Here is a 13,406-nt window from a genome sequence, read left to right as displayed (position 1 = left end):
TGGAAACCATCAGCCCGCCGAGGTGGCTGCGTGTTCTCCAAAATGCTCATTTTTACTTGAGCTTGAATTTTATCACTGGCAACAGATCCTATCACTTTGTTGTCACTTTGCTTTTTAGGTGGTGGGTTTGTGTTACTTGGTTTTGGGAAAACAGCTGCCCTGTGTTACATGCACCCATGCCGTGGAGCCCAGGCTCTTGGCCAGGCCTCCCACTCCCACCCCTGCTCTGGTGGCTGTCACCAGAGTGCCTCCCTCTCAGACACCCCGTGGGCCTGTACCCGCAGTCCCCCATTTTCTCACACACAATGCTGGGAAGAGCTGAGGTTTAATAAAATTCATCTTTTGGAAGTTCTCAGGGCAGCGGCTTTTTCTTTGTTTAGACCTGAGTAAGTGGTAATGGAGGTGACAGAAGGGGTGACCCGGTGCCCTTTGGGCGGTGGCCTTGATCCTGCTGAGCATTATCCGCCATTGTGCTAAGGTAGGCACAGGGAAGGAGAGGATTATTATGCAAATAGCAGACTGTGTGCCCGGCTCTGGGTGTTCTGGGTGTTCTGGGGACACCGGGGATCCCCACGGGCTTCCCACTTTGGGAAGCAGTGCTCTCTGGCACACCCCACGCTGGTTGCTGCTTCCTCTGCTCAGTACGGTCCTCTCCAGATGGGTCCTGTCCCAGCAATTCTCATGCTGTGGTCACTGGTGCACCCCCACTGGATGGGGCTGTGGACATCTTCCCGCCCCCTTGGGGGCCTGGGGAGTGTTCTTTATGGAGCAGAGCAGCTGGCCCCAGGCTGTACACATGTGTCCTGCCTGTCCCTACACCCTGGGGTATTTCCCAACCAGGGGATGCCAGTGGAGGGAGAGACAGTCTTGCCTTTGGCGGCAGGGAGGGCAGGCAGGAGGAAGGGGTGGCCTGGGAGCAGGCTGGGGCTTGCCGTGGGCCCCTCCAGTCCTCCTGCGGGGAGCTAGGCACTCTGCTGGACACAGAAGGGGGGTGCTGCGGGCATCAGGGCCGGGGGTTGGGATACACGCTGGCCCTCCCCAAGGGCAAGGGCAGTGAGGGTGGGCAGGGCACCAGAGACTGACCAGCAAGGATGGGCCAAATGACGATCCCCTTGTCCTCTGGAGGTGGGCCTGCCAGTCTGGGTGTGAGTATCGCAGCCTTGACACCCAGTATCTGGCTGGCCGCCCTCCTGCCTACCCGGGCCTGGGCTATACGTCTTCATTAAACAGGCTGGCTCTGGGCGGGCAGGAGCAAGAGGACCTCTCTGCCCTGTCCCCACCCCGTGGCCCAACCTGGCACTGGACAGGGCCATCTTGGGCAGTGGCCAGTTTCTAGGACTTGACATTGGCATCAGGGTGAGGGTCTGAGCAGAGGCTGAACAGAGGTGCCCCCACCTCACCTGAGGCTATGCAAGGATGGGCAGGCTTAGCTAGGGACAGCCCCCGGCCCGCAGCCCCCATCCCACAGGGCTGCTGATCCTGCTGCAGGCCCCGGAGACTGTAGGGGGTCCAGCGTGGCTGGCAGGGGGTCACCACAAGAGGCCCCAGCGTGACTTGAGGGGCAGGGGTAGGTGGTGATGGGCTCAGCTCACACGGCAAGGTGCAGCCGGGCTCATGCCAACGGCTGACCTCATGGTCCTTAACGGCCGTGCCTCGGCTTGTGGTGTGGCACTGTTGCCTAATTAGGTTCTACTGTGCCAGCCCCGCTGAGCCCCACGCCCGGCCCGCTCTTATAGACGTGTCCAGGCATGGACCCCGGGCTCCCGTTGCAGCAGGAAGCCGCCGTGCCTGCTCGGGAACCCGGCAGTAGCTGGCTGGGACCGTGGTGGGAGCTTGCCCTGGCCTCGTGGGCTGTGGAGCTGAGGGTCTGCTGCAGTCTGGCTGCCTCGGGCGAACCTGGGTCTGGAGACCCCACGCCTGCTGGTGAGCCTGGAGCTGGGGCGTCCAGAGGGGAGACCAGGAGCACAGGGTGGGCCTGTAAAGGGCTGTAGTGGGCACAACCGGGCTGGGGCTGGAGGGGACCCATGAGTCCTGGGTGCCCTGGCCTTAGGGTTGCCTGGCGCTCGTCCTCTGCTCTTCTGGGGCGTGGGACCCCGGAGAGCTCCTGGCTGATTCCAGGTCTCCTGCTGGTCGTGGAGGGAGTAGGAGGGGATAGGCCAGGTGGAGGCCTGGGGGCTGACGCATGCCAGGCTGAGGGAGAGACAGACTTCTGGGAGGCAGGCAGGAGCCCCAGAGGCCTGGGCTTTGGGAGGGTCATGCACTCAGGCTGACCACACAGACCTTGGGGAGCCTGGGCCTGCCCACCTTGTCGTTCTTCCTACTTGGGTAGAACATGGCTCTTGGGTCTGGAGGGCCCAGGTCTCCTGATGCCCCATATCAACAGGGGTGGGCCCGGAAGCTCTGTCTTGGGCCCTGTGGCCTCCCATCCTGGCCTCTGCGGCCTCTCCCTGCCCCCAGGGAGGAGGAAGTCTCTGGAAGGAGTCGGGGGTGCGAGGAGGAGCTGGATGGATGTGGTGGGGGCTCCAAGCAGGAGGGGAGCCTGAGCAGGGGCCCATGGGGCTGAGCCTGGGGAGAGCACAGGAGGCAGGCCAAGCCCAGGGCCCTGTCGGGGGCTTGGAGAAGGAGCAGCTCCAACCCCTGGGCAGACAGTCAGGTGGCCGAAAGGGCCTGAGCCCCAGGGCCAGGTGGGGGTGACAGTGCAGTGAGTGCCAAGAGCTGTGGGCCCGCCAGGGCAGCGTCCTCCCTGCTCCTGGGCTCCGGGGTCATCCCACTGAGGCCCAGGCCAGGCTGGCACCTCCAGCATCTCCATAGCAGGAGCACTGGCTGATTTCTGTGAAGTGATGCCTGTCTTGCCTTTGAACTTCCTTGAGCTGTGGAAAAGCCCCAGCACAGAGCGAGGGTCACCAAGACCGGGCCTCCAGCTGCACCCGCTCATCCCCCCCCCCCCAGGCTGCTCATCTGTGAGGGATGCTGAGCTGGGCCGCCCCCCAGCAGCCCCTGCCATCCCAGCCTGCTGTTGGCCTGCACGGCTGGCCTGGCCTCACCCTCCTGCTGCCCTGCTCTCTCTAGGTGTGTCATGAGCCCCACACCCAGCCTCTGCTCCAGAGGGGGACAGAGGGACCTGACAGCCCCCTCCTGCCTCCTGCGGGTGGCCGGCTCCAGCTGGTGACCCAGGCCGGCGCCATCTCTCACCGCCGGGAGCCTCCACCCCTCCGAGATGGCTCCCCCGCCAGAGGACCCAGGGCCCAGTCTGGAGAGTGGACGGCATTTCCTGAACATCAATGTTCTGCCTGTGGGTGAGTGAAGCCTCTGGTCAGACGCTGTTGTGGTGCTGAGTCCGGCTTTCCCAGCTTGGTCCCCCAGAGCAGGTGGGCTGCTGTGGGCAGGGAACCCCACATGCGATGCCAGGAGTGGCCGGTGTGCACCTGCCCCAGTGCACAGGGTGACACGTCTTTGCTGGGGGCTGAGGTGGCCCCACCCAAGGTCCCTGGCTTTCCTCAGGCTTAACAGGAACTATGACAGCTCAAGTTGTCCAAGGGGGGCTCTCAGGGGCTTTGGGCAGAGGCAAGACACAGGCTTCTCCCAGGGCTGGGGCTAGGGGTGGGAGAGCAAGGTCATACCCTGCCCCTGCTGCCCTGGGCCTGTTCCCCTCTCCAGGGCTAGAGCAAGGAGTGGCAGACGAACAGACTTTCCTATTAGGAAGACAGCTTTGGGGCTGCCAGCTGGCCCCCCAGCCCTGTCAATCTCAGTCAGGCCCTGGGGACCTGGGCCAGCTCGGGGTCCTCAGCACAGCTGGGCTGTGCATCCCAGGGAGGCTCTTGGCATTTCTGGGCCTGTTGGCAGAGATGTCTGTAGTCTCTGGAATAGAGCACACCGTCTCCTCTCTCAAGTTCGGAAGAGATGGGATTATAACGTGCACATTGGGTGCGTGGCTAGATGAGGTCCTGCCACGTGAATTTGCCCTGGAACCACCACCTTCTCTTTGTGGCATATTACTTTCTAACATTTGGAATCACACAGGTGTTTAGGTATACAGGTGAGCCTGGCCAGGTGTGAGAACCCCTACCCAAGAGGTGGGGGCCCTGGCGGTGCCCATCCCTCCCCGTCGACACAGCTCGTGTCTCTCCTGCTGTATAATTTGCTCCGTGCCACGCCATGATCTGCCCACGTGGAAGAATTACGTACCACTAGGGTGTGAGCCTGCAGGCGGGGCCCAGGCTCCGGAGAAGTGAGAGGCTTCCCCCTCCACCCCGGGATGGTTGGTGCCTTGTCCTGAGTGCCCAGCATGTGGGCATGTGGACGGTGTGTGGAGCCGTCCACAGCCCAGGGGCCTCAGGTCAGGGCTGAGTTGCCCTGTGTGGGCTGGGTCCTGCCAGCCCCAGACCTGGGGGCTGCTGCCCTGGGGTGGGTTGGGAGCCCGGGAGGCGGCTAGCGCCCACTCTGTGCAGAGAGCCCTGGGGTGCTGCTGGTCCTCTCCACTTCTGCCTCTGAGCAGCAGCAGGTCAGCTCTGCCCACCCCGTGTGTGGGCCCTGGCTCTTCCTCAGCAGACACAGCAACTGGTGGGACCCTGACTCAGGTCTCCTGGAGGTGGGGGAAGCCATAGCCAGCGGGGGGGTGAGGGGGTGTCACAGGGTGAGGCCCAGCCAGCAGGGCTTTGCAAGCATGAGACAGGCCTGCATCTCAGTGAGATGGTGTGTGCGTGTGCGTATGTGAGTGTGTGAGCACATGAGGACCCGCTCTTTCCGAGGCTCTCTGCTGCTTGCTTGGGGGTTCCTCCAGGGTAGCAGCAGTGGACATGAGTGAGGGCATGTGTGCATGGCGGGAACTGGCATGCACACCATAAGGGTCTGTGCACATGTGGGTGCGTGCGTGTAGAGTGGGCTGTGTGCACGTGCTCTGTACCCCGAAGGGCCGGACCCAGCTTGTTCTCCTACATTCCCCAGACAAGCCCCAACAGGTCTCTGCCACCGAGGGGACACGTCTGCTCAGAGGCCCACAGCCCCCTGCCCAGGTTCTGGGGCTCCTGCTCAGCTCAGTCTGGGATGGACATTGGGGGGTAGGGGGTGGGGAGTGAGGGGTAGAGGGGGGAGTGGAGGCTGCAGAGCCCAGGCAGGCCCTGAGGGGAAGCAGTGGGGCCAGGAGCTAGGGGGGAGGAATGGGCTCTACCCTCTGACTGCTGTCACCTCCCTGTGCTCTCTGTCCCCTCCCCAAGCTCCCTGTTCCCTCCCCATGCTCCCCATCCCCTCCTTGTGCTCCTTGTGCCTCTCCATGCATGGCTTGCTGATTGATGTGAGACCGGCCCTGTGCTTGGTTCTGGCCCAGGACTGGGGTAGGAGTGCTTGGGTCTGGCCCTAGACGTCCTTCCAGAAGGCTCCCTGAGGCAGTACCACTGAGCAAAGGGAGGCTTTGCAGCCAACAGGGCAGGAGAAGTCCTGGGGCCTAGAGACCATCTCCAAGCCTGTGGAGCAGGTCAGCAGGTCCTGGAGACTGGGGACTGTCCGTGGCTGCATGTTCTGTCCTCTGGCAGTCAGGAGGCTCCTCTGGCTTTGGTCTGAAGTGTGTCCAGGTCCCTATGAGCCATAGCACCTGCCTCACTGATGCCCCTTCTGTCCCAGAGTGGGAGCAGGTGGCTGTGTGTCTGGGGTCTGCTCTGGGGCCCTAGCTTCTTGGGCTTCAGGACCTGGGGCAGTGGCTTGCATGGAGCCACTAGCTGGCACCTGCTCTGCTGGCCCCACCGGGACTCAAGGTCACAGGGTCCACGATGGGGTGTAGGCCCCAGGTTCCAGGGGGAGAGAGTCTGGCTTCCTACTGGAGCTGGGTGGGGGGACGCTAGGGGGCCCGGGACCAGGGCTGGGACAGTGGGAAGGTGTCAGGTAGGAAGGCAGCTCCCACAGCAGACTGCTTACCCCAGTCCTCCTGTACCTGTGGCCCCCGGTGTCACTTAAAGCTACATAGTAAAGGTTTGCGACAATGTTAATGAGCTTCTCCCTGATGTTCTGAGGATGAGGGTGATGAGAGCTGGGGACAGGCTCTGAGAGACCTGCGGCCAGAGGACCCTCCCAGGGGGTGCTGAACACCTGAGCTACCCAGTTGGGGCTCCTCCCTAGTCCTTACAGCACTTGCACCAGGCTCTGCGAGTGACCCCCTCTTGATGCCTCTGGGGTCCAGGATGCCAGGCAGCAAGGGGCAGGCGAGGCAGGCAGGATCAGGCTGGACACAAAGGACATGCCCTGCAGGGGTGAGTGAGTGTGGTTCCCCTCTAACTACCTGGTCAACAGACTGGCACTCCCTCCAGGGCTTTGGAGGCTGGGGCCTTGGGGCTTCGGGTGCATCCACGGCCCCCAGGGGGCGTGCGTGCACAGGACAACTGCAAAGGCACCCCTGAAGGAGCTGGGGCTGTGGGGGCAGTGGTTCCTCGGGGGACACCTGCCTTCTTGGGAGCTGCCGTGGATGCTTCCCTGGGTTGCTGAGCTGCCTGGCTGACCTGAGAGCTGCAGCTCCTATAGCTAGGTGAGGAGGGGGCTGCAGTGGGAGACCTCAGGAGGATCTGCCCCAGTGGCTCTGCAGTCGGCCCGTGTGTGTCCACGTCTTCGAGGATGGGCCGTCTGGAGCACCCAGAGCTTTGCTGGCAGAACAGGGCTCGGGCGGCCCACGAGCTCACAGGTGGGGAGGCTCTTTTGAGCTGTCCCCCTCCACAGCCCCACCTGGGGTGCTGAGCCATTGAGCTGAGGAGGATGGGGTCCTCCTTCCATGGTGCCCTGTCTAGCCTGAGGCCCAGGCCTGGGCCAGCACCGTGCTGGGGTGCTGATGCAGCACAGTGATGCTCAGAGCTGTTCAGTCACTAGCTCAAGCTCATGCAGCATGATTTCCAGAGAGGGTCTGGTCTGGGGAGGATTGGCTAGAACGTCAGGATGCTGCTGGGTGTTCGAGATCATAGTGTTGGAGCCGACTGGCCAAGGGACCAGAGACAGCCAGGACTCTTAGGCTGGATGACGTGTGTGTACCTGGAGCTGCTGGTCTTGTGGAGCGGGGGCAGCAGTCCCCCCAGCACCCCTCTGGGCGTCCCCAGGGCTTGGCTGGGGCTGCGGAGACATAGCTGGGCTTGGCGCTGAGCTGCGGGTGCCCAGGACAGAGAGGTCGAGCGCGTGTCCAGGCCTGCGTGCCTCCTGTGTGCCTCCCGAGCCAGGGCTGGAGAGGTGGTGCTGGAAGCAGCCTCAGGGCCCGTGCAGCTGCGGGGGATGCAAGTGTGAGTCTCTGAGGGGGCAGCGGGATGTGTGGATCTTCAAAGTGTGTTCAGATCCATGGGCCCCCCCAGGGACCTCCCACCCACTCTAGGTCGGTAGTCTTGCTCTGATTTCTTTTCCTGACTATGAAAGCAAGAAGCAAAATTTGCTCAGAGAAGGTGCTTTGGAAAATATGGGAAAATGTGGAGAAGAAGCAAGATGGGTCACTACTGCTGGCACCTTCCTGGGAGGTTCTGTGCTCGGGCCCTGCACCCTCCTGCGAGGAGCCCTGCCCTGGGGCTGGGACATAGCCTACGTCCCTTCAAACCCATCGATTTTCTTCTGGGGCCTGATTTTCAGTGGCTGCCTCACAGTCAGGCAGATGTGGCACAATAGCCACCACCAAGTGTCTAGGAGCCTGTGAGCGCCGCAGTCACAGATAACGTGGCTGGTCCGTGCTGCTTCCTTGCAGGTGTGTCTTTCCCGCTGCATGCAGTGGTATCTGATGTGTGTGCTGACTCTGAAGCTCAGGCCTCTGGCTAAGCGGCCAGTGGACAGGGCGGGAGGCCTGAGCAGAAGCCGTGGCCTCACGGCTGCCTTTCCAGGGTCAACCCTGCCTAGAGTCAGAGGCCTCCCCGTCCCCCACCCCGAGACAGCAAGTGCACTCACCTTCCTGGCAATCCGAGGCTGCTCCAGGCTCCCTCACTCCCCGGGCAGGGACACATTCCTTTCAGGCAGCTGGGAGTCCAGAGAGCAGCCAGGTTTTGGAAGGTAAAGTCACGCCCTGTGCCTGTGTGTACGAGATGGTGTGACCGATGCAAGTACTCGGAACACGTCTGCTTCCCTCTGGGGTCCCCGCACTTGCTACCTATCAGTTCTTCATTTAGACACAGTTCTCTCAGGTGGCCAGTTCAAATCTCCAGTCGGGGGAGAGCGTGGGCAGGGTCTCTGCTCCTCAGCTTCTGGGTTTCCTGGAACCCTGCTGGCTGCGTCCCCTCTGGGACCCAGCAGGCCTCTCCCAGACGCCATGTGCACTGATACTTCTTGTCATCGTGAGGACTGGCCAGATTGGGCGAATGCAGCTATGAGTTGCTATGTCCCTGGGAGTCCACTCTGGACTGGCAGGGAGACCTGTGCCCCCTGGTTGGGGTCCCCTGGGAGCAGAGTCTTCCCACAGCCCAAAGCTGGCTGCAGAGAGGAGATTCCTTCTGATGCACGTGGGGCTGGCGGCTCCCAGCTACCCATGGATCTCGAGCCTGCCACCTGCCACAGTGGGGGTCCCCAGGATGGAGACCTGGCTTTGCCAGCAGATGGGGAGCCAGGCAGACTGGGATGCTCCTGCCTGGTCTGCAGGGAGGCAAGTGGCCCCGGGCTAGGCCAGGAAGGGTGGCTCCACATCAGGGAGCAGGGAGGGGTCATGGCTTGCCGCTGGGGGTGGTCTGCAACCTGGCTAGAGGCCATCGGACAGGATAGGCTGGAGGTTGCTATGGCTGGCGGTCAGGGAGTTGCTTCCTACAGGGAGGAAATGTGGTTTTGGGGCATTTCGTCAGTGGGGCCAGGGAAACCCACAGCCTGATACTCTGAGCCTGGGAGTCTTGTGGGGTGGGGGCTGGCTCTGACCACCCTGGCACGCAGGAGGGAGCCAGTCCTGCCAGCATCAGGCTGAACATGTGTCCGGGTTCACTGAGACTAGGCAGGTGTTTGTAAGGTGGGGATGCTCTCTACAGGGGCTGGGGAACAGGCCCCAGTTTGTGAAGGGGAGGTCCTCTGATGAGGCTCCTACTTTAGGGGGCAGGATCTCCCTGTGTGTGTGCAGAGCCTGGGGAGGGAGGTGCTGGGAGCAGGTCCTCACAATGGGGCTTGAGCCCACAGTGGCTCTTCCCCAAGCCTGGGGGCTCCTGCTCTGCACAGCACAGGGCTGAGTTACAGAGCTGGGCTCAGAGCGGGGGGGTGAGGGCCCCTCCTCCCTCCATCCCCCGGGGGGCTGGGCAAGCATCCCAGCCCTGTCCCTGTTGCCAGCTGCCCGCTGAGGAAAGGCGTAGGGCATGAGCAGTGTGTCCCTGGAGGACCTGCTGGGGAGCCCAGAGCCCTGAGGGCAGGGCGGCCCCCTTGGGCTGGCATACAGCCGGCACTCAACATGTGCTGGCTCAGGCCCTCTGCCCAGAGCAGTCAGGGAGGGAAGAGCGAGCCCAGACCTGGCCCGTGGGACAGAAGGGTCTTCTGGGGCTTTCTTTACAGCCAGCACCAGCGTAGACAAGCATTGGCCAGGCAGCCCTGCTCCCAGCCATGCTAGCAGGTCCTCTCCCACGGGGGCCACCCCATTCACGGTGCCCAGCTCACTGCTCCCCTGGCTCACCTAGGCCTGCCTGGCCTGAACCTCTCAAACCAATTGGCTTGGATGGCTCTGCCCCAGATCTCCCCACAGCCTCTAGTCTGAGCAAATAGCACTCCATGTCCTGTAGCCCCGATCCTACTCCTCAGTGTTGTCTTGGGTCCCCTCACATTCCTCTACCTCTATGGCCACGCCCTGTCTGAAACACCTGCCCTCAGGGACCTCATGATTTTCCTGGGCAGCAAGATCCACAACAAGGGCAAGGCCCTTGTGACATTGCATGTGAAGTTCTCTGGCTCAGACTGTGGATGCTGTAGTCTCAGAGAGGGTGACGTGAGGGACAAGGTGAGCAGGGAAGGCTTCCTGGAGGAGGTGCCTTGCTCCAGGCCCTGGAAAGCAAGGCAGGGGTTCCCCTGGGTGTCAGGCTCAAGGGTCTGATCTTGCAGGACAGGAGATTGGGGTTCTTGAGGGTTGGAAGCCAGAAACAGCCTGGTGGGGTGGGCCTGGGGGAGGCTGGAGGCCAGAGTGGGTCTGGGAGATGTGGAAAAGGAAGAGCGGCCAGGGCAGTCCTCAGTGGGGGTGACGGAGGGCTCTGGGAGTGGGCAATGGGTAGACAGAGGACCTAGCGGTCACGGTGGGCAGATGCACACACCAGACACCCTCTCCCAGAGGCCCTGGACCCCGCCTGCCTGGACACCCTCCCTTCCTCACCATGTTTGCAGTCTGTGGCTCAGAAGGCAGGTTTCTTTCCTGGTTTCCGATCTGCACCCCAGTTTTGTTCTGAGCAGGAGGAGTCCAGGTTTCTCTGTTCTCATCATCTGTCTGTCCCTGGGTTCTCTGGGCACATGCACCCTCCTCCTGGGGCCACACCCCCATGGCCTGCTGGGGTGCTGCTGAGCTCAGGCAGCCCCACCCCCAGGACTGGTGTCTCTGTGCCCCTGGACAGCCACCTCCTTCCCCAGCTGAGCCCCACGCCGCCAGGGAAAAGGGGTGCAGGTGGGCATGGTTGGAGGTGTTAACTACTCTGGCCTGCCCCCAGCCCTGGGGACTCTCAGCCAGGTGGGGGATGGCAGGGGCGCCTGGGGCTGCCATTCTGAGGGAAGCCTTGGAGGGCCTGGGGATGAGCCCAGCGCAGAAAGAAGCCCCCAGGCCCCTGCTGGGATATCTCTCAAGCTGAGGAGTGAGGGTACCCACGGGTATGATCCCCAAACGCCATGAGGCCCCAAGAAAGAGACCCTTCCTGGTCTGGGGTGGTTCCTGCAGGTTCCCGAGCATGTCCTAGAGGCTCTGTCACTTGTCCATCTGATGTGTGCTTTTGCCCTCTCACGCCTCTCAAGGTCCTGGGCAGGCACGGGTGGGGAGGGGACAAAGGAGCAGTGGCCGTGCCTTATCCTGGGCACTGGGCCCCTGGCGGGGGGCTGTGCTGGGGGCAGGGTGTGCAGAGAACCTGAGGAACCAGGAGGTCTTCCACCTGGAGAAACAGGCCCAGAGAAGGAGGGGTTGGGCTGAAGCTAGTCCTGGTCTGGGGGGAGCTGGCATAGGAGCCTGCGTCCCATCTACTGTTACGGCTGCACCAGGGCCAGCTGCTGGGAGTCTTGGCCTTTCTGGAAGCTGTTGCCCAGCCGGACATGTTCTGTGGATCTGTCTTGCACCCCTGTCCTCCACCACTGTCCGCTGCAGAAGAGGGTGGGAGGTGGGGCAGAGAGGGTGCTCCCAAGAAGCCTGGTCTGGTGGGGGCGTCCTGGGAGGGAGGGTCCCCAAGGGCTCAGGGCTTGTCTCTGTGGCTGCTTTGGGAGCCCTCCAGCAGTGTGAGGGGAGCAGAAGCTGAGGCTGTGGCCTCCTTGTAGGAGGCCAGTTTGGGGAGGGGAGGCAGCGGCCCTTGGTCCTCTCTCCAGCAGGGAGGTCCCAGTTCCAGGAGAGCCCTGGTCAGCACCCCTCCCCCACCCTGCGGAACTCTGGGGGGTCTGGTGCCTGGTGGGGGAGGCATCCCTCACCCCACCAGATCTGGACACTTGTGCGGCTTTCTGCACTTGCCACCTTCCCTCTTGGGGGAGGGGTGAAGCCGGGCAAACACCCCCTTCTTGCTGCACCAAAGCGCCCAGCCCTTGGGTGGGGAAGCGGTCCCCGGCGCCCCCCACCCCCGCAGTCCCACCGCCCGGGCCTCAGAGGGGCGTGGAGGGGGAGGCAGGGGAGCGACGGCCGAGCGCACCTCCGCATCTCCGCGGGGAGAGCTGGGGACCCACTGTGCGCCGGCTGGACCCCGCTCTCCGCGCCCCGCCCCGCCCCGCCCTGCACCCAGCGCCCCTCACCCTGCGGCCGCCGCGCAGCCCGCGCCCCCGGCCCCCTCCGCGCTCGGGGCGGGCAGGGGGTGTGGTGCGGGCGGCACGAGTGACAGCGCTCTCCGCGCGCGGCGCCTCCACGGGGCGCAGTGTCAGCGCGCACAGCCCGCTGCGGGCCGCCCAGCTGCGGGGCGATGCTGCCCCGGCCCCGGCCCCGGCTCCAGCCCCCCGCCCGCCGCTGACCGCGCCGCCCCCGCCGCCGCCCCCGCCGCCGCCGCCGAGACAATGGACGCGGGAGCCGCCCCGCGGAAGCACAGTAGGTGCCGCGCCGCTGCCGGTGCTGCGCCCGGGGCTGGGGCTCGGTGGACGCGCGGGGGCGCCGCTGCTCGGGGCGGGGCGGGCCGGCGCGGAGAGGCTGCTTCCGCCCCGCGGCGGGGCGCTCGGCCTCCGAGGTCCAGTGCGGGACCGGGACCGGGGCCGAGGGAGGGGATCGTGCGGGGGCGGCGGGGGGTGTGGGTGCGGGATCGCTGCCGGCAGGTGAGGGCTCCCGGGCGCTCTCGGGGCCGCAGGTTCGCGCGGGGACATCTGGGGCTCCCCCTGCGAACTTTCCTCCCCTGGTTGAGGATGGAACCCCCGCGACCCTATGCTGAGCCCAGATAGGGTACCCTGTCCCCTCCCTGGATGTGCATGGTGCAGCCGGAGCCCGGCCCTCCTTTGGGTCTGTGGCGAGGAGCTGGGTGGGAATGCAGCAACCCTTGGACTGAACCCAGCTGCTTGGCTGCAGGTGCTGCTCTGGCCCAGACGGCACTGGCAGGAGACCCAGCCAGGCTCTGGGGTGGCCCTACCCAGGCTGTCCGGAGGGTGCTGGTGCTGGGTACCAGTGCTTTCTGGAGTTGAGGGCCTGCTGGGAGAGCTCTGGGGCAGCCCTTAGGGGAGGTGGACACTTCTGGAGCCGCCGGAGGGAAGATGCTAGGGGCACAGGAGGCCTCCCTGCCCCTCCTCTATGCCTATCCTGTCCAGTGGCCCTTGAGGCAGAGAGAATGACCACTGACTTCCTAATCAGTGTGGCCTAACTCCCGTGGCTTTCCCCACCCCTCATCCATGGAACTGCACTGTCTGTCCTTTCTGTGCTCTCCGCCCTGATCTCCAGAAGGTGATGCTCAGCTCTCCGGGCACCTGGGCCATGGCGTTGAAATATTTCTGTCCTGAGGAGCCCATTTGGGTCCTGCTGGGGTCCTTTGAGCCCAAAGATTCAATCAGAGGGCTGTAGCCATGGAGGGGAGTGCAGGCACCTGGCCTGGGAGGCAGGTCAGAAGCAGGGATGGGAGCCGGCCCATGTGCCCCAGGACCCGACGGCAGCTCCTGCCTGGGGGAGCAGAAGAGATGGGTTTGGCAGCCCCCAGCCTTCCCCTTCAGTTCCATTCCCTCTGAACTTCACCCATGACCATGTCGTCTGCATGGCCCCGAGGAGAAGGTCCGGGGGTTCCGGAAAGGAGGGAAGTATGTGGCAGGTGGGGTGTGTACTGCTGTGTGACTGAAGGGTCCTCCAGCCCCCTCCCCCAAGGCTGAAC

At 63.8% G+C, this 13,406-nt stretch overlaps 1 protein-coding gene across 2 annotated transcripts in view; it reads left to right on the top strand.

The window, feature by feature from the left end:
* The first annotated feature begins 1,767 nt into the window (after positions 1–1,767).
* The window catches only part of PLCH2 (phospholipase C eta 2), a 63,466-nt gene continuing 51,827 nt past the window's right edge, over positions 1,768–13,406 (top strand). For both annotated transcript variants that reach the window (XM_072819979.1, XM_072819978.1), the window contains exons 1-2: positions 1,768–1,923; positions 3,070–3,296. In XM_072819979.1, coding sequence (XP_072676080.1) covers positions 3,218–3,296 — 79 coding nt within the window. In that variant the 5' untranslated portion in view covers positions 1,768–1,923; positions 3,070–3,217. The remainder of the gene's footprint in view (positions 1,924–3,069; positions 3,297–13,406) is intronic.

Source organism: Canis lupus, chromosome 3, assembly GCF_048164855.1.
Source record: "Canis lupus baileyi chromosome 3, mCanLup2.hap1, whole genome shotgun sequence".
NCBI lineage: Eukaryota > Metazoa > Chordata > Mammalia > Carnivora > Canidae > Canis > Canis lupus.
This window is presented reverse-complemented; position numbering and strand designations above follow the sequence as displayed.